Genomic DNA, 23,135 nt, shown 5'->3' with positions numbered 1-23,135 from the left:
CCCAGATGACTTAGAACTGTTGTAAGAGGACAATCTTGGGCTGGAGAGATGGCTCAGTGGTTACGAGCACCAACTGCTTTTCCAGAGGTCCTGAGTTCAATTCCCGGCAACCACCTGAAGGCTCACAACCATCTGTATAGCTGTATATACACATAAAATAAACAAATCTTTAAAAAAAAAAAAAAAGGACATATAGGTGAACACTCACACATAGAACATTAACACCTTTTCAAAGTCCTGAGTAGCGGAAAGCCTAGCCTCTTCCTATGGGCCCTCAGATGAAAATGAAGGTTTTGGGAACAAATACTTTTCCCCAAACATCTCACAAACGCCCATGATAAAATGTCCAAGACTCTTGTCTTTTTGTCAACCTCACTAAGAGAAGCATTTCTGAGGCCTTCCTTGCATCTGGGAAGAGGGAAAGGAACTCAATAAATGAAAATTAACAATACATCAAGAGATTAACTTAACATCTGTTCCCACCTTAAAAGTTTTTTACAAATTTATGTGTATCTGTATATGTTTCTGCCTGTATGTATACCTAAGAGTCGATGGAAGCTAGGGGCCATCAGATTCTCTGGAGCTAGAGGTATAGGCAATTCTGGCCCACCTGTAGGTACTGGAAACCACCCTTGGGTCCTCTGCAAGACCAATACATGCTCTTGACTACCGAGCCACCTCTCCTGTTCCCCGAGATTTTACTATAGGCATTTATTATATGCACATGTGCCACAGCATATGTGTGAAAGTCAGAAGACAACGTGCAGGAGTCAGCTCGCCCCTTCCAGCACTGGGGTCCCAGGGAACCCAGTTGTCAGGCCAGGGAGGGGTCACTTAGGGTTACTTTCCATCCATCCATCTTGCTCACCCTACCCTTGGCTTTTTTAAAAGAACAGTTACTGGGGCTGGTGAGATGGCTCAGTGGGTAAGAGCACCCGACTGTTCTTCCGAAGGTCCAGAGTTCAAATCCCAGCAACCACATGGTGGCTCACAACCATCCGTAACAAGATCTGACTCCCTCTTCTGGTGTGTCTGAAGACAGCTACAGTGTAGTTACATATAATAATAAAATAAATCAAAAAAAAAAAAAAAAAAAAAAAAAAAGGGGGGAGTTATATCCCCCATACACCACAAAAAAAAAAAAAAAAAAAAAAAAAAAAAAAAGAACAGTTACTAAGCACACTTCAAGACAACAGGAGTCTGGGCAGTAACCTGAGTCCCTACATCATTTCTCTGCTTCCACTCTGTATCAAACCCAAACTTACACGGCCACAAAGTCCTGCACCAGCTCTTCTTCCCACCACTTGACTTGGATTTTCCTAAGACGCCCCGAATTCCAAGTGAGTTTCTGTCCTTGAGTTTTTGTTTCTTGTTCACCTCACCTTTCCCTGGTTAGTCTCTGCTCAAACGCCACCTCTTCACCTGTCACCTCTGTCACGACCTGAAATACCTGAACTCACTCACGGACTCCTCCAATTAGAACGTGAGCTCCCTAAAGAGAGACACCTTGTCCACTTGTGATTCTTCACTATATTCCCAGGGTTTCATAGAATGAGATATTAAACAAATAAGGCAATAAATCAATTCCACAGTTAAAAGCACTGCTCTCTCAACCAATTCCTGTCTAGAGACTGGCTTCCCAAAGCCCAACTAGAACACCAAACAGCCAGAGGGGAGAAAATTCCTTTGCACAAATGGAAAAGTGAAGAAGAGTTGAGTGTGGTAGCCTACACTTGTAGAAAGATAACGCTCTAAGTCTAGCCTGGGCTATGAAAGACCCTTTATCCAAAATAAATAGATAGACAGACAGACAGATACCTTCCATGTCTTCATAAAATAACAGAGCATTCACCATGTGGCTCTCATACATGGGACCCAGCAATAAAAAGTTATCCTTAAAGATAACTCAGAGCAGATGAGAACCGTGAGAAACAAGCAGTAGTTACTACATATAAGGTCAATGCTACAGGACACATAAACGTGGGTGATGTGGCCATCGCAGTGAGAACTGAGAACTCCTCCCTAAGAAGGGAACTTGAAAGGCAGGGAGGGAGGCAGCCCCGCCAAGATCTGAGGTCAGCTGCTTCTAACATCACGAAAGCTGGGGACTTAGCATACAGGACGGGACTATGAATACTTAAAAGAGCCGGTCATGGAGGCGACAGTGCTTATGGAGAGACGAATGGCCATGGTCAGCAGTTCAGGCGAGCCCTCTGGGAAACACAGCCTGCAGTCAGCGGAACCTTCAAGCCACTTAACCGAATATGCAAGTGAAGAATCGTAAGTTTGAGGAGAGGGTAAAAATGCCATTTCAGTGGAAGAGATTGTTCAACACGTGAGGGAGCACGGTTTCCACGCCCAGCATCACCTAATTATTTAAAAACTAGGAAATTCGTAGAGAGGCAAGGACTAGCTCTGAATTACACTCCTAGGGAAAGACGGAGTGTGCGTGGGGACAGATTATCTAACTGGAAAGCCGGCGAGCCCCAGGCAGGGGAACACCATTCGCCTGTAGGTTCCTTAGGTCCTAGGGACACGAACGTCACAGCCAGCTGAAACCCGAGGGCCAAGTCCACTCTGGCGGAGGCCAAAGCCCCGCGAAGTCAGAGTGGGCGATCTCCGGCCTCTTTTAGAACCAGGGACCCAGACCGGCTCGGCCAGGTCAGGCCTCGGCGCGGAACAGCGCTCACGCTGCGGGCCCCGGCGCGCCGAGAACGGACGCGCGGGCTTGACCAATCCGCGGACGCCTACGCGGCGGCGCGACCAATCCCAGCAACGCTGGAAGGGAAGGGGCGGGAGCTCGAGAAGCTCGCGTGAGGCCGAGCCCCAAGCTGCCCCAGCTTCCCGGAGCGGTCAGGCCCGACCCAGAGGCGGCGTGCGGGGAAGACCAGGCGCGCGTCCTCGGGCTGAGGCCCAGATCCACCTCCCAGCGATCGGCCCCTCCCTCAGCCGCGTCCCCGCGGCCACCCTGCTCGCTCCATGCCTCACCTCGTGGGGACGCCGAGACCGAGGAGGGAATCCCAAGCGAGAGCTGCAGCCGACACTACCCCACTCCAGCCGCTGCTCCGCCTCACATTCAAACCCTGGCAAAATGGCGCGGCGGCTAAGGTGGCGGCCACTGCGCATGTGCGAGTGAGACCGGGACGCGGGGTGGAGCCAGGAATGCTTTGGCCCCACCCCGGCTGCGAGGGCCAATCGGAACCATTGCTCGGGTCTGCGGTGACGTCACAAGAGACCGTGCCTTTTGACGCAGGCTTCTGTTTTGGGTTTCTTTCCTCAGACCCTAGCAGGTTCTGCGAGTGGCTCCTAGTGGCTTCTAACTGTTGGATGGAACGTGCTCGTTCACGCCTGAGCGAAGGGACAGAGCAGAGCGTCTGTTCTAGGACAAATAGAATAAACGAATGAGTAAGAATTTCAAGCTAGGGGATAGCACGCTTGGTTAAGCAAGTGATAGCTGCGCAAGGAAGAAGACGGGAGTTCGAATCCCCAGCACCCACATAAAAGCCAGCCTGACTACAATTCCGTACCTGGGGAGGCAGACACAGGAAGATCGCTGGGGCTTACTGGCCGGCCTGTCTAGCTAATTGGTGAGCTTCTGTTTCCATAAGAGATCCAGCCTTGAAAACTAAGAGAGCAATGGATGAAGACACCCACATTCATTCACTCACACACACATGATTTCAGAAGCTGAAGGCGATGGCTCATGCTTGTTACCACTTGGCACTTGGGAGGCAGAAGCAAGACAATCGCCATTTATTTAAGCCCAGCATGGTCTACACAGAGGCCAGGCATAGCTACACAGTGAGATCCTTTCTCAAAAAAAAATTTTTTTTTTCAGACGACGATGTAGTTGGTGGCAACTTAAAGGTAACTGGGATGTTCATTTGACCCTTGAACAAGAGAAATCTTATCTTTTCAAAAGCCAGGAGACAGTTGTGTGACTGTACGCCTCGCAAGCAAAGAAAGGTGAAGGTCTAGAAGCAGGTTTTTGATCAAGACTGAAGCCTAGTGTTCTGTAGTAAGACCGGGCTGAAGAAGCCAGCTTAGCTTGCCTTCTCTGTTCCTCTCTGCTACAAGCTTACCCCACTTTACTGCACTGATATGTGTTCCTTCCTGTCTCTGGGTCCAGGAGTAGCTGGCTCACTTTGCGTTTTAGCCAGTAAAGGACAGGCTGCCTAGCTTGCCATGAATTCCAGGTCACAAACACTCATTTTCATAATCGATACTTCATGGGAACGCTTACCCTCAAAAGCATGCATTGTTTATGTAAGGTTCTCATTAAACTGTTTTTTTTTTTAAGATTTATTTATTTGTTATATGTAAGTACACTGTAGCTGTCTTCAGACACTCCAGAAGAGGGCATCAGATTTCATTACGGATGGTTGTGAGCCACCATGTGGTTGCTGGGATTTGAACTCAGGACCTTCAGAAGAGCAGCCGGTGCTCTTAACCACTGAGCCATCTCGCCAGCCCTAAACTGGGTTTTCTGTATCTTACCTGGTTGGCTTGACTTCATTCTATCATCCTGAGTTAATTTATGTAACAGGAGGGGTGCGTGGGTGCCATGGTAGCTGTGTGAGGTCAGGTCTCACCAGCTTGTGGGTCCCAGGGATTGAACCCTGGCCCTCAGTCTTGGCAGCAAGTGCTTCTACCCTCAGCCCTCCTCCTCATGCTGTCTGCAAGGCGTGTGAGTTTCTTGTGTTTCTTCTACACAAGAGCTTAAGTCTTACTGCTCTTCTTTATAGCCGTGCCTCCAACACTCAGCACACCCCAGCTGCTCAGTAAAGATGTTCTGGGGTTTTTTGTTTGATTGGTTTGGTTTGCTTATGACTTCTCGAGACAGGGTTTTTCTGTGTAGCTGTCGCTGTCCTGGAAGACAGAGCTGTAGACTAGGCTGGTCTCGAACTCACAGAGATCTGGTTGACTCCATCTCCCAAATGTTGGGATTAAAGATGTGCCACTGCCACCACCACCAGGCTCTGTTGCTAGGTAATTTTTTTTTAGATTTATTTATTTATTACGTATACAATATTCTGCCCGCATGTATGCCTGCATGCCTGAAGAGGGCACCAGATCTCATTGTGGATGGTTATGAGCCACCATGTGGTTGCTGGGAAATTGAACTCAGGACCTCTGGAAGAGCAGACAGTGCTCTTAACCTCTGAGCCACCTCTCTAGTCCAAATATATGTATATTTAATGTTAAGGTTTTTTTCTTTTCTGTGTGCCACATGCATGCAGTGCCCAAAGAGGCCAGAGGAGAGCGCTGTTTCCCACAGAGCTGGAGGTGACACATGGGAGCTGGAAACAGTACCTGGGTCCCCTGGAAGAGCAGCCAGTGCTTTCACCCATGGAGGAGCACCTCTCCTGCCCCTCCCTGTGTGTTGGGTATGCACATCCGTATAGGTGAAATGTCGTGTATAAGTACAAGCAAGGCACTGGATTTTTTTTGTTTGTTTGGTTTTTCAAGACAGGGTTTCTCTGTATAGCCCTGACTGTCCTGGAACTCACTTTGTAGACCAGGCTGGCCTCAAACTCAGAAATCCGCCTACCTCTGCCTCCTGAGTGCTGGGATTAAAGGCGTGTACCACCACCGGCTGGTAAGGCCCTGGATTTTGTTAGAAATAAGTTCAAAGTTCTAAAGAATGAGACCACTATTCCAGTTGAAATGTCTCAACAGGGCAAGACTTTACTTTGACCTAGACCCTGGACTAGAGCAGTGGTCCTCAGCCTTCCTAACACTGGGATCCTTTCATACTGTTCCTCATGTTGTGGGGACCCCCCCAACCATAAAATTATTTTTGTTGCTACTTCATAATTGTAATTTTGCTCCTATTATTAACATAATAATATAACGTAAGTAACTGTCTTCCAATGTTCTTAGGTGAGCCCCATGGTGAGAACATTTGTTCTAGATTCTAGAGTGCATTGCTCAGAAACATGGAAGAGCATTTTCTGATGTAGGCGACGATCGGTCAGGTCTTTCCTCCATTGGCTGGTGTCTGACCTCACACTTCTCCATTGGCTAGTTTCAAAAGAAAGTGAAGAACTGGGTGTGGTGGTACTCGCCTTTAATCCTTATCAAGGCCAGCCTGGTCTACAGAGAAAGTTCCAGGACAGTCAGGACTGCACAGAGAAACCCTGTCTCAACAAAACAGAACAAGAAAACAAAGGATATGATGGAGAGAAGAAGGGGTTGGGCTCTTAATATTTTTAAGTTCCAAGAGAGCAACAGGGCCTTTACATAAACAAAGGTTTTACAGGGTAAGGAGACTAAACCATTTATATAAAATCTTACAAGGTTGGAGAGGATAAAATATATGAATTTCTTGTCATAAAGAGAAATTTTGGGGCTGGAGAGATGGCTCAGCAGCTGAGAGCACTGACTGCTCTTCTGAAGGTCCTGAGTTCAAATCCCAACAACCACATGGTAGCTCACAACTACCCTTAATGAGATCTGATGCCCTCTTCTGGTGTGTCTGAAGACAGCTACAGTGTACTTATATAATAGTACTTATATAATAATAAATCTTTGGGCCGGAGCGGGCAGGGTTGACAGGAGGGAGCAGAGGTCCTAAAATCAATTCCCAACAACCACACGAAGGCTCACAACCATCTACAGCTACAGCGTACCCATATACATAAAAATAAATAAAATCTTTTTTTTTTAAGTGAAACTACAGAAGCCAAAAAGCAAGATTAGTACAATTAGAGAATTTCCAAGATCTATGGAATTTGATGGACTAGGTCTTGGTTTTAAAAAAAAAAAAAAAAAAAGCCAGAGCTGGGCATGGTGGTGCACGCCTTTAATCCCAGCACTTGGGAGGCAGAGGCAGGCAGATTTCTGAGTTCGAGGCCAGCCTGGTCTACAGAGTGAATTCCAGGACAGCCAGGGCTACAAAGAGAAACCATGTCTCAGAAAAAAAAAAAAAAAAAAAAAAAAAGACAAATTTTACACTGTATGATAAAAAAAACTTCATGTTTCTTACAATTTGATACCCAGTCCAAATATCACACACACCACACACACACACACATATACATATATATATATGTATATATATACCATACACACACACACACCACATATAACAGACCACACACACATATATATATATTTATGCATGCAAACACACAAACACTATCCACACACATATACACACTTCACAAATGCACAACCACATATACATACACACATACACACATACCACATACACTGGATACAGGCTGGTACCCTGCAGCTAACACCAGCCTGAAAACCCAAACGCTGAGGCAAGATGATCAGGTCTGTCTGAGAGTAAGCACCCCAGCACACACTATGTCTCTGCAGCAGCAGAAGCGCCATGCTAGCGGGTACTTTGGACAGGCCGATCTGCAGGGTGTGTGGCGAAGCCGAATGAGTACCACTACCTATTCTTAGCGTTGGCTACAACTGTGAATGATGGTGTTGGAAACACAGATGATAACTAAGCAGAATTCTAAGTATTCACTCATAATTCATTCCCTTGTTTTCGATGACTAAGGAAACAATGTCTCTACAGCATGGAAGATCATTCTGAAAAGACGCATCTCCTATCGCGGGCTCCATGGAAGACCATTTCTTCTATTTCCATTCAGACGGATGTGGGCACATCCGCTCATACTTGCAGAGAACAAGTGTCCTTTGGCCCAAGTAAGAAGAAAAGAGCGGTCATAGCTAAAATCAAGAAGCATCACACTGAGGCGTGTTTGTCCTTGGTTTTTAAATAGAGGCAGTGGGCTAGAGAGACAGCCCAACAGTTAAAAACTGTTGCTGCGCTTGGAGACTCCCAGGTTCCGATCACAGCACCCGCATGGTGGCCGAGAACTGCTGTAACTCTAGTTCTAGGGTATCCGATGCCCTCTCTGGCCTCTACAGGCACTGCACTCATGTGAAGCTCACAAATACATTCAGGCAAAACACCCATTCATGTCAAATAAGAATAAAACTTAAAAAGAGAGAGGGGGAGGGGGAGAGGGAGGGGAGGGAGGGGGAGAGAGGGAGAGAGAAAGAAAGACAGCGAGAGAGAGAGAGAGAGAGAGAGAGAGAGAGAGAGAGAGAGAGAGAGAGAGAGAAAGTGTTAGTTCTTACTGAGTACAGCCCAGCACCAAATGTGCACTGGACAGGAAACAACTATGTTTGCATCTCATCTCCTGCTTCCTCTTAGTCTGGCTTCAGTTTTGTTTTGAGCTGGGCATATCACCCTATAGTCCAGGCTGATCTAGAACTCAAGTGTAACCCAGGCTGGCCTTAAACTTGCAGTAGTTCTGTCTCAGGCTCCTAAGTGCTGATGTTATAGGCCTGGACCACTGTGTCTGGCTTGTCTGTTTTTGAGGTCATTTCTCTTTTTTTTAATTATTGTTAATTTATTTATTATATAAACACACTGTAGCTGTCTTCAGACACACCAGAAGAGGGCATCTGATCTCATTACAGATGGTTGTGAGCCACCATGTGGTTGCTGGGATTTGAACTCAGAACCTCTGAAGAGTAGTCAGTGCTCTCAACCACTGAGCCATCTCTCCAGCCCCTTGAGGTCATTTCTCATGGCTGGCCTGGAAGTAAGTTGATGTGTAGGCATCCTGGCTTTGAACTCCTGCACCATCAACCAGGTGCTAGGCTACAGCCCTATGCTGGATTTTTCTCTTCCCTTATTTAAAAAATGAGAAATTGGAGCTGATTAGATGGCTCAATAGCTTACTGGCGCTTGCCACCAAGCCTGACAACTAGAGTTTTATGCCCAGGATCCACATGATTGGAGAAGAAAACCAATACATGAGAGCTGTCCTGTCACTTCACACGTGTGCCATAGTACACTTATCGGTGTGCACAAGTAAGTGTAATTAAAAATGTTCTGAGGGCCAGGTATGGTGCCTCCCACTCATGCCTTTAGTCTCAGCACTTGGCAGGCAGACACAGGTAGATCTCTCGAGTTCAGGACCAGCCTGGTCTACAGAGTGAGTTCCAGGACAGCCAGAGCTACACAGAGAAACCCCATCTCAAAAAACAAAACAAAAACGACAAAAACCTGTTATTCTGAAAATGGTTTTAGCGACTTATGGATGGATCTCAGTTGGTAGAATGCCTGTCTAGCATAAACTGACCTCTGGCTTTCATTCTCAGCCCTCCATCACACCAGGTCTGCTGGCTTGCTCCTGTAGTTCTGCATTTGAAAGACAGAGCTCCAGGAATTGCAGAGTTCAAGGCCAGCCTGGTTACAGACTAAGACCCAGTCACAAGCAGCCAATCAAATAAATGGAGTGGCTGAGGTTGTGGGTGTTCACCACCAGGCTTCTGGTTTGTTGTTTGTTTGTTTTATAGTGTGGGAGATATATATAATACAGGACCTCAATGCGTCCAAAAGCATGTGCTCTCCTGTTTGTTTTTAAACTTTATTTAATGTATGAGTGCTTTGCTACATATTCATCTGCCTGCCTGAAGAAGAGCATCAGATCCCCCTAAAGATGGTTGTGAGCCACCACGTGGTTGCTGGGATTTGAACTCAGGACCTCTGGAAGAGCAGCTCTTACCCGCTGAGCCAACTCTCCAGTCCCATGTGCTCTACATGTTGAGCTGCATCTACCCCAGGTCCGTCAGACTTCTCCTGACACCCAATTCCATTATTCCCAAATCCTCATTTCCACAGGGAGTGCAGCCTGAGGCCAACTCACTTCTTAGACAGCTTCATTACAGCCCTTTTCTAGATTCTCCTTCCCCACAGGCAATCTGCCCACAGGCCAAGCAGGTTAGTTCATGAAGGGTGTGGTCTCTTTGAGGCCTCCCTGAAGTCACATGGGTTTGTGGAGACCTCTTGCTCATCCACTTCTAGGGAGTGTGAATAGGAGGAAGACAGGCAGTTAGCAGTGGATGTGAAAAGGGTCACACACACACACACACACACACACACACACACACGAAAGGCTTTGCAGTACTTCTAGCTCATTGGTAGAGTGTGTGGCTAGCATGCATGAAATCTTGTATTTCAACCCCAGAACTACATAAAAACCAGTGCAGTGCACTCCTCATAATACCAGTACTAGGTTTATTGGGGCAGGAGAATTACAAGTTCAAGGTTGTTCTCTGCTACAGAGCAAGTTCAAGGCTAACCTGGGCTATATGAAATCATCTCAAAAAAAAAAAAAAAAAAAAAAAAAAAGATTGGGGCTATAACTGGCCGAGCATCCACCTTACCTTTGCTTTGAAATTCATCTCTCACCATCATGCTCAGAAGGGTCCTAAATGTTATCATTTCCTTGCAATAGTGAGGGACCACCGTGGAAGAGAACACAGAGGGAACTGAGAGCTGGAGAAGGCGCTGTTGAGGGACACCCACCGCTTCCGGGCATGGCATGGCTGGCTCCTGCAGTCTTGAACCCACAGCTACTGTACTAGAAGCATGAAGGCACACTGGGACTCCCAGACTACCCAAACAACGGACCCCAGCAAGTTAGATGTCTCCAAGAATCTCAAGTTAGGAAACGAAAAAGCCTGGACAAACCAGAGGGGAGCCCTCCCAGGGACACCCTCCCCCCCAGCCCCACCCCCAGACTTGTTAGACTTCCTTGCAATGGACTGGACCTGAGAGGAGGGTCAGCGGTTGGTGGGACCACACCTTGACCACAACTGCGGTTATGAATACTTCTTGCCTTCTACTTTAAGGTTTTTGTTTTGTTTTGTTTTGTTTTGTTTTTTCGAGACAGGGTTTCTCTGTATAGCCCTGGCTGTCCTGGAACTCACTTTGTAGACCAGGCTGGCCTTGAACTCAGAAATCCGACTGCCTCTGCCTCCTGAGTACTGGGATCAAAGGTGTGTGCCACCACGCCCGGCTTTTAAGTTTTATTTTATGATTGTGTGAGTGTGGGGGAACACCCCGTGTGGAGGCCAGAGGAACCATTGTGGAGCGAGTTCTCTGTATCCCCCTTTACGTGGACCCAGAGGTCAGACCCAGGTCACCAGGCTTGCAGGACAAGCACTTATACCTACACCATCCTCTCTGCCCAAACGGAAACTAAGAGTTTGTGTCTGCCATGCCAACAAACTCAAACTAGCCTAACCCGTGGCTTGACAGGATATAAATGATGACACTGGGAGCAGCTTTACTTTTTAAAACTTTATTGATTTTTTCCACCTGATCAAAGCATGGGGTATTTAACAGTATTATACATAATATTTTTTTACATAGAAAACTTTACATAGCATTTCATATTATATAATTCTGCTTTATTCTTTCAAAAATGTTTACATCCATTGGGCAAGGAATGCTTTTCATTAAATTACCAATATTAAATGCACTTAATCATTGTGTATAGATGAAATCAAGGAAGCTGGTAACTAACTCTGAGACATTTTTAAAGAGCAAACATTTAGCACATAAAGAAATGTTTGATGCAAATACACAAGATAAAACTTCTTAAAAACTTAGAACACTGAGAAAACCCCACATGTGGGAAGAGTGTCATTTTCTGAGAGTAAGTGTTTCCAGAGGGATTCATTCTCTATGATGCTCGGCTTTGGTGTGTCTGCTTCCAAAACCCCAAAGCTACTGGTAGCACAGCGCTCCAGGTTACACGTGAGCTCCAGGTGTGGCTACCTTACCACAAACAGTGAAACAGAGGTCAGGAGGACCCAGCGCCTACTGCACCCAGGATCCATTAGCACTGTAACAACGAACACCTGAGTGGGGCGGCCATGCCTACGTGTGTCAACGTTCTTTTCATAACTAGAAAGACAACTAAATGTACAGCCATAATCACAAAAGAACAACAGCAAGTGCTTAGGCTTTTTTGAGGGGTGGGGGGTTCTTTACAGATTCTCTGAATTTTGTACAAAAGTCGCAGGTTGGAGGGAAGTGGTGTTTCTAGATATTACTATACAATTTCATAATGCCTGTTCTTTGGTTGTACACGAGGGAGGGTGTGTTTGACTCTGAAGATGCGCATCGGAAATCACGTCTCCCACTCACTGTTTGTTGGTCAGATGCCAAAGCTGGTGATTTCCTTAAGAGACACGAACAAAACTGCTCGGAAAAACAGCTCGGGAAGAGAAACTTCTTTAGAGAACCCAGCACATACAGCCAACACTTAAAGCATTCTGAAAAAAAAGTAAGGCCTTGGAAGACGCTACACCATTGCTCCTGTGCTACAGCGGGGCAGGCTGCCCCCGCTCTGCGCTGGTGTCTGGTGGGCTCGAGCCACGTTTGCCATGAACAGACTTGTTCACCACAAGGAGTTTATACTGCATGGCTTCTTTCTGGAGGTCAGGGATGCCACTGGCCACTGACAAGAAAAATTACCCTGAATGGTTTTACATCGTTTTAAAAGATCTATTGCTAGACAGTTTGAATGCATCACTCGGAAAGGTTCATCTTTTACAGAACAAAATTATGAAGAGATTGGAGCTGAGACTCTCAGCAAGGAGAAAATGCACTGACACATTCCGTACCCTGGAAGGGGCAAAAATTACAGAGGAGGCAGGGGACAATGGGAGCACTGGGCTAGTGTAGATGAGTGAATGGGATGTCACGTGACAGGAGGGAAAGCCACCACTCAGGGACACAGCTTAGGCAGGATGCACCCACTCAACGTGCATGCGTGCTCCCTGATTACATGCGAGGAACAAAAGCTGCAGGAACCACCGACAGCTGAGGGCCTGTGAGCGGCAACACCAGGGAGTACGTCTCGGCAGTGCCGTGAAAAGATGCACTGGGTTCCAGGCCGTGTCAGTCAAATGTGCTCACATTCTCCTCTCGGTAACATTGTCCCCCAGGCCCTCCCTTCGAGGTACATAGCCTGCTCGGCTGAGGTGTGTTAGCAATAATAACCTCAGCCTGCTTTCTTTTCCCCCTTTGGTAGAGAAATTAAAATACTTTTGGGGAAAAAAAAAGCATAAATACAAATTCTACTGGCCAAACCGAGCATGTGCCAAGGCTGTCAGAAACGAGAGAGAGAATAGCAAGAGCACCAGGCATCCTGCTCTGGAGAGAAGAAAGGGCCCAGTCTCGCAGACACCTTCCCAAGGACGACTGACTTCTAAGGCACCAGAGTGACATCAATACAACCCCAATTCGTAGGACTCGATGTAGGCAGAAGTCTGTTTCCAACGCGCTTCATGACACAGTTTAGCCTCTCAGTTTAGCTCCTGGTGAGCGGAGGGGGAGGGCAGACCAGGAAGCCTGTGTTCTTTCTCTCATGGGCTCCGAATCCATTAAGCTTCTAGCGTGGCTGCTGTGGGTTGTTAGGAGCACTCAGACTTCACTCTGCTGTGGGTCTGGACATGGCACCATTACCAACATAAGGACCCCAGAAGCTCATCTTGCTAAAGAACCCAGCTCCCGGCTCAAGTTAACAGAAGCTCTGGGTGCCACCTCTGCCACTGTCACAGCCCAGCTGTGCTAGTCCCGCAGGGGCTCCAGTCCCACTCATGACGCGTGCTGAGAGGGCCGTACGAACTGTCCCTCCCTCTGGTGGTCCCTTTAGCAGGGACTGCAAAGCAGCCATACTAACACTCTGCTGAGGTAAAAACTAAAAAGGTTTACTCAAAGATAAACCAACTCTGGGTCAGTTACTTCATGTTTATCACCTTTTCATAGTCTAGATTTCATAAAAAGATGTGCAATGCATTCTGGAAAATTTAACGGAACATCCACCCACAAATACTTCAAGGAAGGCTAACACCTTTTTTTAGATTATCTTTTTCCTACAGACTGTCTCTCCAAGTTACTAAACCAGGGAGCCACGAGGCACTACATTTTCTTAAAACCTTGCAAGCTCTTAAGTCTACTAAACTCTGCCTTTAATCAAATTTTTAATAATATATCTTTGTAAAATATTTTAGAAACCACTCAAACAATTACAAAACAAGACATAAGGAACACTCCCTCTTTCCCATCTTTATCTAGGCTGACCCAAAACTGACACAAACATTCAAACTTCTCTAACACAGTCAAACAACAAAACACCGCGCACTTAGGTGGCTGTGAGCTATTACAAGGACTTTTATTAGCATACTCTCTAATAAACAGGAACCTATACGGCAATGCTCATTGCCTCCCAGGAGAGCGACTTCCGCCGACGAAACATTAATGGCCAGTCTTAGAGGAAACGGTGGCATTCACAAGGACAGGTCTAACAGGTCAGCCAGCGGAATGCAAGGACGGGGGAACAGACTCCCTGCCCACCGAGTTACTGGTATGTGATGGTTTAATGAGACACCATGAGCCTCCGCTGGGGACTGTGCTGACCAGGGTTCACGCCACTGCACTCCAGGTCCAAACCCAGCTAGGTGGGCAGCTCCCCCTCCGCCAGCTGGGACGGCATGGCGGATGTTCTACAGAACCACAGCAGTGGCCATGCAGCCAGTGCTACCAGGTCGATGACAGTGCTGCTGGCACTTGCGACGGCTCTTCTGGAATCCATATCTTATACACCAGGCCTATCCGCAGGAAGAACTTTCGCAGAACTGCTCGGAGCTCAGGGATCAGGTCAAACTGCATAATTTCACACAGGTAGGGGTAGTACATTGACGCGTGTGCTTTGAACTTGCAGGAGGAAGCAGAGAGCCAAGTTAGCCATGGAACACCTTCCTTTCTGCACCCGTTTTCCAGATGTGTCCACCTCAGCCTAAGCTACGGCACCTGGAGTACCGTTGCTGCGCTTTCTCGCTACTGAAACTTACTCTAGCTGGGCAGTGTGGTCTATGACTAAAATGGGAAGATTGCAAGTTCCTAGCCAGGCGGGGCTACACGGAAGACTCATGAAAACAGGCCTTGGGCGTAGCTCAGATGGGAGAGCACTTGCTTAGCGCATAGGAAGCCTTGCATTCAATCTCCAGCCTACATAGAGTAAAATAAATACATCTTACAGTGCTGAGGTGGAAGCAAAAGGATCGGGTATTCTTCGGTCACAGTATGTCCTGGGCTAGCCTAGGCTATATGAGGCCATGACATAAAGCACCACAGCCTCCCGTTGTAATGACACTGAATCCCTTTTCTAACAAACAGCCTCGCTGGCCTCAGCAGGCTTCTTCCAACCTGCAGAGTGGGCTTCTAGTCTACGCCATCACTGCACGGCCACAGCCTCTTCTGTACTGAGGTCAGTCCTATCCCAACAGCCACACACACACACACACAGACACACACACACACGGTACACACGGTACACACGCCATCCCTTCTCAGCCCAACAGCCACACACACACACAGACACAGACACACACACACACAGACACACACACACAGACACACACACACAGACACAGACACACACACACACACACACACACACACACACAGACACACACACACACACAGACACACACACAGAGACACACACACACAGACACAGACACACACACACACACACACACACACGGTCCACATGTCATCCTTTCTCAGCTGGGGTTCTTGGGAAAAGCTGTTATCTGAAGGCACCCACTTTCCCAATGAACTGTCTCCAGCAGTCATCTCAGCTGGAGGAAAAGCACACCTGTCCCTGTGACCAGAGCGAACAGGGAAGAGGAGTTCACTCTGTACCTTTTCATCGCTTATCTTGAGGGTTTTGGTTAGAAGTAGCAGCAGGAGGCTCGTCCATGCTTCCCGATGGCTCTCGGAGTTCACAGTAATGAAATAGGCAAGTGCTTCACTGCACACTCTAGAGGTAAGAGACAGGCATGTCAAGCCAGGAGTGGGCACTTCACACCAGGGGACAGCCAGATTCCTTCAGCAGCCTACTGAATGCCTACACTGGCTGTGTTGGCCTGGGCAGAGCACCAGGCCCTCACTCTGTCAAATGACAGAATGGCTCTGGAACTGCTGGTGCGGCCCTGTCAGTCCACAGCACCGTAAGCACCCTCAGTGTTACCGACTCTTTCTTCACTCCTAGCTACGTCAGACTGCTCCCAGATTTAAATGTTACACCACAACCCTGACTAGCGAAGCTGGGAGCCAATGCAGGTGATTACCCTCTAGGCTTGAGTTAAGAAATGGGTATGGGGAGAGTGAAGCAAGAGAATTGTAAGTTTAAGACCAGTCTGAGGTCAGATACAGGAAGACTGTCACAGGGAAGGGTGGGAAAGAATAGTTTTCTTTCTTTTAATTAAATAATTCCTTCAGCCAAGACTTATTAGTACTGGGTGTGGTGGTGCACACATGTAATCCCAACACTTAGAAGGTAGAGGCAGGAGACCAGGAATTCAATGTCACCCTTGGCTTTATGGTCAATCTGAGGCCAGCCCGACTATGTGAGACCCTATCTCAAAAGACCAAATAAAAGTCTATTCTTATGTAAGTCATTTGGAAAGGGAATAAAATTGTAACAGTAAAAAAGGAGGAAGGAATTCCACTATTTTAGAGGACATACGACTATTGTAGCCCTCTCTTCCCTCTTTGTTTCTGGGGTGTGTGCACATCATCTAGGAGAGGAACCTAGAGTAGTATCACATATGCTAGGCAAGTGCTCCATTACTATACTTTGTACCCAGCCCTCCTCCCCAAATGGCTGTCCACATTCCATTAGAGAACACACCAACACTGATATAGAGATAACTGATACACCCACTTGACAGTTAAGATCTCTGAATGAGCTCCTGAGTGCTGCTGTCCTATGCTGGAGACTGCTGCCTTCCTGCAAGGTCAGGGCCACGTGCTAAGGTTTCAGGAGTGAAAGGCGGCTTGGGGGACTCAGAGTCCAGAGTCCAGCAGTAAAACATGCACAAGGCCAAATTCACATCCAGCATCAAAGAAAACCACAAACCTGGGGCTCCCCAGCCTGCCGGTGATACCCAGGAAGCAGGTGGAAACCGGCAGCCTACTGCTTGCACTGCGGCACGTGTGTGGGCTGATCCTGCTAACCCTATGATGCCCCTCTTCCTAGAAAGAAGGAATGAAAGGGTGCCAGGTCTCACAGTTGATCCTTGGACCTCCACCCAGGAGGCTCAGTAACCTACCCTCCGTCTCAGGACTCAGACGGAGATCAGCCCCAGGGAGGAGTTGGAACGCAAAGCAGTGGCCCTGCCTGCCCTGCTCTGCTCAGGATTGATTCTCCAACCTGAAAGATGAGGCAGCAGAAGGAAGCCAGCCATCCAGGGCTCCTTACTGAGTAGATATCTCTCCCCTACTCTTTTGTATGTAGAAGTAACTCAAAGAGATCCATTGCTCCTGTCCCGTAAGTGCCAGCATAAAAAGCGTCTCTTATTCTTTTCCATTCACAGAATTATGATGCAAAATAACAACGGAAAACAATCTTACCTTAGAAGTCGCTGCTGTATTTCGTCCCAGGAATCCCTGCGGTTCTCATCAACGTACATTCTAAACAGGATCCTTAGACAACAGGCCAGGCTGCTGGTTTCTTGTTTGAGAAGATTGGGTTTGGACTTGCCCTTGAAGCCTAGAGATAAGGCAATAGAGTCAGCGGTCAGCGGTGCAAGTTACCAGCCAGGACAGTACTGAGCAGACGGCCTTGGGAGGCACATGGTGCGGCCATGACTGTACAGGTGACCGGTGCAGACAGGGTAGTTCTTCTGCCTGCTTGGTGAAGCCATTAGTCTCACAGTAAGCCTCTCTTAGGAATGCTAATGTTCAAGGCCACTAGAGGGCTCAGCAAGTAAAGGCACCTACTGCGTAAGCCTGAGACCTGAGCTAGCACCCCAGAACCCACACAGAGGTAGAAGGAGAGAACTAACTCCACAAAGCTCCCCTCTGACCTCCACAACACACACACTGCGCATGTGAACACTCAATTTCTAAATTATAAATGCACATACAATTTTTAAATTTTAAAAAAGAATGCTATCACTTTATTTAAGTTAATGGCTTTTTAAAAAATTTGCCTACAAAGTACATATAAAAACGTGATTTAAAAAGAAAAAAATTATAAAAATCCCAGTCAGTCAGAGATGTGCCAAACACTCTGAACAAAAATCCCCACAGACAATGGTATGGACAAACCCTTCCCACAGGGAAAAGACATTCTAAACGGGGTTTAAGACAGTGACTTAAGCCAGGCATGGTAGTGCACACCTGAATCCCAGCACTCAGGAGGCAGGTAGATAGGCCAGCCTGGTCTACAGAGTGAGTCCCAGAACAGCCAGGGCAACACAGAGAAAGCCTGTGTCAAAAAAAGAAACAAACAAAGACCCTAGGATGAGGCCCAGGGGCACACAGCTATAATCTCAGTACTCAAGAGGCTGAGACAGGGAGATTACTGTGAGTTTCAGACTAGCCCGAGCTACCAGCAAATTCTAGGTTAGCCAGGGTGATAGCAAAAAATAATTTTGTTTCAACAAAACAAGGCATCTGGGGAGAATGTTAAGGGGACGGCAACAAAAGTCTGTAATGGCCTATGCAAAGTTCGGAATAATAAAACTCCTACACTTTCCACCCTTGGAAAAAACAAATATTACATAAAAATATGGGTTAGAGAGACGGCTCAGTAGTTAAGGTCACTGGCTGCTCTTCCAGACCACTCAGGATCGGTACCCAGTACGCATATGGAGGCTCTCAACTCTAAAACTCCATTGCCCAGGGATCTGGTCCCTGCTTTTAACCTCCTTGCACACCAGGCATGTAGGACACAGACATAAATGCAGGCAAAACACTCATACACATAAAAAGCAAAATATAAAATTAAAGGCATATAAAGTATCAGAATTCTCCAAAGGCTTTGGTGTTGCAGGGCAGTGGCCAGCATGGCCTGTCATGAGCCTGTGTGCCTCACCAGCTCGCCAGAGGACAGTCCGCTGCTCATAGTTGGAGTTGAAGGCTTTGGAGAAGGAGTGGGACTCCTGCAGGCAGTCCAGCAGCTTGAAGAGGTGCTGGGAGGACATGAACTTGTACATGCCCTGATTCTCCGTCTCGATGTGGATCTCTGCATCGAGGGTGTCTTGCTGGAGAGGAGAGACAAGATGGTGAGTGAGGAGCTCAGTGGCATTCTGGGAAGGCAGACAAGGCACTGCAGGTCTCCCAGAGCCTCGCTTGGAACTGTTTCCACTCAGTCTGTCTTTGGCTGGGAACCACATCCTGAGAGACTGTGGTGCTGAGCTCAGAGGCCCACGCTCCTGTGCTGTCTCTGTGGCCTAAGTGGGGTGTACTGTCAGCACCTCACATGGCACCATGGGTGTCTTTTCTTTTCTTTTCTTTCCTTTTTTTTTTTTTTTTTTTTGAGACAGGGTTTCTCTGTGTAGCCCTGGCTGTCCTGGAACTCACTTTGTAGACCAGGCTGGCCTCGAACTCAGAAATCCACCTGCCTCTGCCTCCCAAGTGCTAGGATTAAAGGTGTGCGTGCGCCACCACGCCCAGCGGGGATGTCTTTTCAAATGTGTTCCCTGTGACAGAAGGCCCGAATCTCAAGCATACTGAAAGGCAGGGAGAGGGAAGCAGAGCCAAGCTGGTCCTCAGAGCTCAGGTGATCCCTCAAGCCTGTGAATGCTGTCAGCTCCAAAGGAAAAACAGATAAACATGTATAAAGTGCTCCAAACTGTTAGTCAATGTGGAGCCTAAAATCTGAGACACACCCAGAGATTTCTGTATCTCTAGAGATTTCTAGGAATCGGCTGTAGCCTTCATAAGAAGCTGAAGAGAGAAGACAGTAAAACTTCCCTAGTTGATCTGTAACTCTGAAGCAGTCCTTACCAAAACCCTAGCCGATTCAGACATGCACCTGCTATCCCAGCTAAGACAGGATGATTGCAATTCATGTCAAGGCTAGTCTGGGCTACACATTAAGTTCCAGGCCAGTCTGACCTATACAGTGAGACCCTATTTTACAAAGCTGATGTTAAACTCCACACATGATCTGCATTGGCAGGTAAACTTGAAAGTGTATTAGAGGGCTGAAATACTGAAAAATATTGGAGGGATGGCATACCCAGCTTGAAAAACAAACGCTAAAAATGCTCCAGTAATCAGGATAGTGTGGTGCTGGCACACAAGTGAATCAGCCACCACTGAGACATAAGAAACAGGCTTTATACTGATGGTAAACTGACTTCTAACACAAGTGCCAGGAAAATTCACCAGGGAAAGAAAAGACTGTATCAGACAGTACCAAGGACATGTGACCATCACATGCCAGAGACAAAAGCCAGGTCCCACCTTAACCATTAACAAGAACTACAATACATTTAAGGATCTAAGCGTAAACTTTATATAAAGCGCTCTTTTCTTCCCCCTTGAGACAGGGTCTTTTTTAGATAGCCCTGGCTCTCCTAAAACCCACTCAGTAGACCAGGCCAGCCTAGAGTTCACAGAGATCCACTGTCTCTGCTTCCCGGGTGTCCGGATTACAAGTGTGTACCACCTGGCCACTTAAACAAACCTCTTAAAGAGGCAGGAAAGAGGGTTCAGTGGTTGAAGAGCATTGGCTGATCCCAATACCCTCGTGGCAGCTCACAACTGGCTCTAACTCAGGTTCTAAGGGATCTGATGCCCTCTTCTGGCTTCCTTGGGCAGCGGGCAAAGCACCCACACACATAAAATTAAAATTAAAAAAAAAAAAAAAAAGGAAACCCCACCAAACCTCTTAAGAAATAGTTCTATAGCTACACATGGTGCTGAGCACCTCTACCTGCACTGGGGCTATAAAGGCAGGTGGACTGGACAAAGACAAGCCACAAATCACCAGACACAAGTGTAAGCCTCAGTCTGGGTGACCCGGAACTGGAGAGTTCAAAGCCAAGGAGGACAAAGAAAATTGGGGACCCTGAACCTCTTTTCTTTTCTTTTTTGTGTGTGTGTGTGTTTCAAAGACCATCAAGAAACAGAAAGCTCAGCTGAGCTGTGGTGGCGCATGCCTTTAATGCCAGCACTTGGGAGGCAGGCAGATTTCTGAGTTTGAGGCCAGCCTGGTCTACAAAGTGAGTTCCAGGACAACCAGGGCTACACCTTGTCTCAAAAAAAAAAAAAAAAAAAAAAACCCAAGACAAAACAAAATTTAAAAGAAAGAAACTGACAACCCATGCAGACAGGGAGAGAAGAGTCTGGTCCTCTCCCGTAAGGAGTGAGCATATGCTGGACCCACGTGACGGTCTTGACATAAAGCAGTAAGTTAAAATGGTGAGGAAGAGAAAGAAAAGAGGGATTTACTGAGGATAACAGCGAACAGTGGGGGTGGGGGCAACAGGAGAAGGAGACAGCTGCACTGGGAGGCGGGGCAGGGCGGGAGAGAGGCAGCTGCAGGAAAGCATGAAGAGCATGAAACGTGAGGGTGAAAACTGGGAGACAGTGGAGCGACCACCACTGGAGGGCGCTGCAGACGAGAACCCCACATGGTGTGGTGGGAGTGTGGACCCATGTCCCCACTTTGACAAACTTTGTAAACTTTCGAAACTTCACAGAAACTTAAACATACAATCATCACATGATCAAGCAATTCAGCTTGTAGGATCTACCCAAGAAACATGTCCATTGGAAAACTGATCAGCAGTTAAGAGCACTGGCTGCTCTTCCAGAGGCCCTGAGTTCAATTCCCAGCATCACATGTTTGTAATGGGATCTGATGTATATGAAGACAGAGCTCAAATACATGAGAATATATGGATAAATAAAAACTAAACAAAAACCTGATATAAAATGTACATAACAGTAAAATGAATGTTTATATCTTGCTCCTCCTCCTCTTCCTCCTGAGATAGTGTTTCCCTGTTTAGCCCTGCCTGTCCTGGAACTCACTCTACAGACCATGCTGGCCTCGAACTCACAGAGATCCACATGCCTCTGCTTCCCAAGTGCAGGCATTAAAGGCTGGGGCCAGGGTTCATTTTTCTTTTTTAATGAATAAGAGTATTGCTATGTGGTGGCCTGTTTAAGCTGCAGAAGTGCTGGGGTTATAAGAAGCCCCAATCTCCAGATATATAATACTGCTATAGCCAGTATTAGCCATAGTAGCCAGAGGCGCAGCTGTACTATGGAATGGCCAAGGCGGAATGGTAAGTCACCCACATGTAAAAGAAATACTGCTGTTCTGTGTAATACAAATAAACCCAAAGCATTCTGCTAGCTAATGAAAGCACACGGCAATCCAGAGACAGAAAGTCAGGAGCAACTCTCTCTCAGGGTCAGGAAGGTGGACCACTGATGGCCACGGTGCTGTTCTCAGGGAGTCAACACATTCAAATGACAGTGGCAGTGTCTGCATACCCTTGTAAAAACAAATGACTAAACTGTACAGTTAACAAAGGAAAATGAAAGCACGCCTTTAATCCCAGCACTCTGGAGGCAGAGGCAGGTGGATTTCTGAGTTTGAGGCCAGCCTGGACTACAGAGTGAGTTCCAGAACAGCTAGGACCACACAGAGAAACCGTGTCTGGAAAAACAAAAACAAAAACAAGAAAAGAAAAATGAAGAGAAGACAGAAAATGGACAGACTTGAACATGCAGATGTATTAAGGTCAGTAGTAATTATCCTCTTAGAAGACGCAGGGCTGAGGCAGGAGTGTGGCCTCAGCCTCTGCCTATTACAGGTTTCTGATTGGCTGCAGCCCCTCACTCAGAGCATGCTAGCCTCTGGGGGTCCAGCATGGAGGAGTTCAGAGGGTAGCTGGCTCCCTGCTTTTGCTCTGTGCGTGGCTCACAGGATGGCTTCAGAGCCTTCTCTATACACACCGTCCCTTTCATGTTTATTTTTACCCTCTGGCTTAATTTTCTGTTTGTGAATTTTGAAACAAGCTCAGGCTAGCCTCAAACTGGCCATGTAGCCAAAACTGTGGCCTTTGGCTTATGATGCTCCCTGCTTCCCCTCCCAATCACTGGATTACAAGCTTGCCTCACGATACCAGGCTTGCTCTCCTCACATTTTTTGGTTGTTGTTAAAGCAAAACAAAACACCCTCTAACTCTGTAGCCCAGGCAGGCCTTGAACTTAGGGCAAGTCTCTGACCTTAGCCTACTGAATGCTGGGATCTCAGGCATGTGCCCTCACTCACACAGCCTCCCGGGTTAGGAATGGTTAGTGACAGTACAAAGCCGTCCCTGAGATAAATAATGCTCCCCTAGCACCAAGAGAAGGGTGGCATCTGAATGGCACTGTAGCTCAGGGGATCACAGACCTCTGACTTCAGTGTCCTGTCTCTGTGATGGATGTGTGTCCTGGAGCCCAGTCTCCTGGGACAGACACAATGTTTCTAACT

General features: G+C 47.2%; 2 protein-coding genes and 1 long non-coding RNA gene across 10 annotated transcripts in view; 1 reads left to right on the top strand and 2 right to left on the bottom strand.

Annotated features, from left to right (window-relative positions):
- The window catches only part of Cse1l (chromosome segregation 1-like (S. cerevisiae)), a 40,349-nt gene extending 37,224 nt beyond the window's left edge, over positions 1–3,125 (bottom strand). Inside the window, exon 1 of one of the 2 annotated variants that reach the window (XR_866207.3) lies at positions 2,989–3,125. The gene's annotated coding sequence lies outside the window, so the exon portion shown is untranslated. The remainder of the gene's footprint in view (positions 1–2,988) is intronic. The other variant, NM_023565.3, reaches the window with a different exon arrangement.
- Positions 1,872–11,457, top strand: Gm31204. Of its 4 annotated transcripts, none has more exons than XR_866966.3 (3): positions 1,872–3,587; positions 7,541–7,671; positions 10,281–11,305. It is a non-coding gene; the product is annotated as a predicted gene, 31204 (long non-coding RNA). The 4 variants fall into 4 exon arrangements; XR_866967.3 differs by having other exon boundaries at positions 3,128–3,587; positions 7,523–7,671; positions 10,281–11,457; XR_375251.4 differs by lacking the exon at positions 1,872–3,587 and adding an exon at positions 4,429–4,687 and having other exon boundaries at positions 10,281–10,434.
- The window catches only part of Arfgef2 (ADP-ribosylation factor guanine nucleotide-exchange factor 2 (brefeldin A-inhibited)), a 92,602-nt gene continuing 80,580 nt past the window's right edge, over positions 11,114–23,135 (bottom strand). For all 4 annotated transcript variants that reach the window (XM_006500484.4, XM_006500483.4, XM_030252278.1 and 1 more), the window contains 4 exons: positions 18,729–18,897; positions 17,261–17,399; positions 15,548–15,665; positions 11,114–14,554 (listed from right to left, as the gene is read on the bottom strand). In XM_006500484.4, coding sequence (XP_006500547.1) covers positions 14,378–14,554; positions 15,548–15,665; positions 17,261–17,399; positions 18,729–18,897 — 603 coding nt within the window. In that variant the 3' untranslated portion in view covers positions 11,114–14,377. The remainder of the gene's footprint in view (positions 14,555–15,547; positions 15,666–17,260; positions 17,400–18,728; positions 18,898–23,135) is intronic.

The sequence above is a fragment of the Mus musculus genome, chromosome 2 (genome assembly GCF_000001635.26).
Source record: "Mus musculus strain C57BL/6J chromosome 2, GRCm38.p6 C57BL/6J".
Taxonomy (NCBI): domain Eukaryota; kingdom Metazoa; phylum Chordata; class Mammalia; order Rodentia; family Muridae; genus Mus; species Mus musculus.
This window is presented reverse-complemented; position numbering and strand designations above follow the sequence as displayed.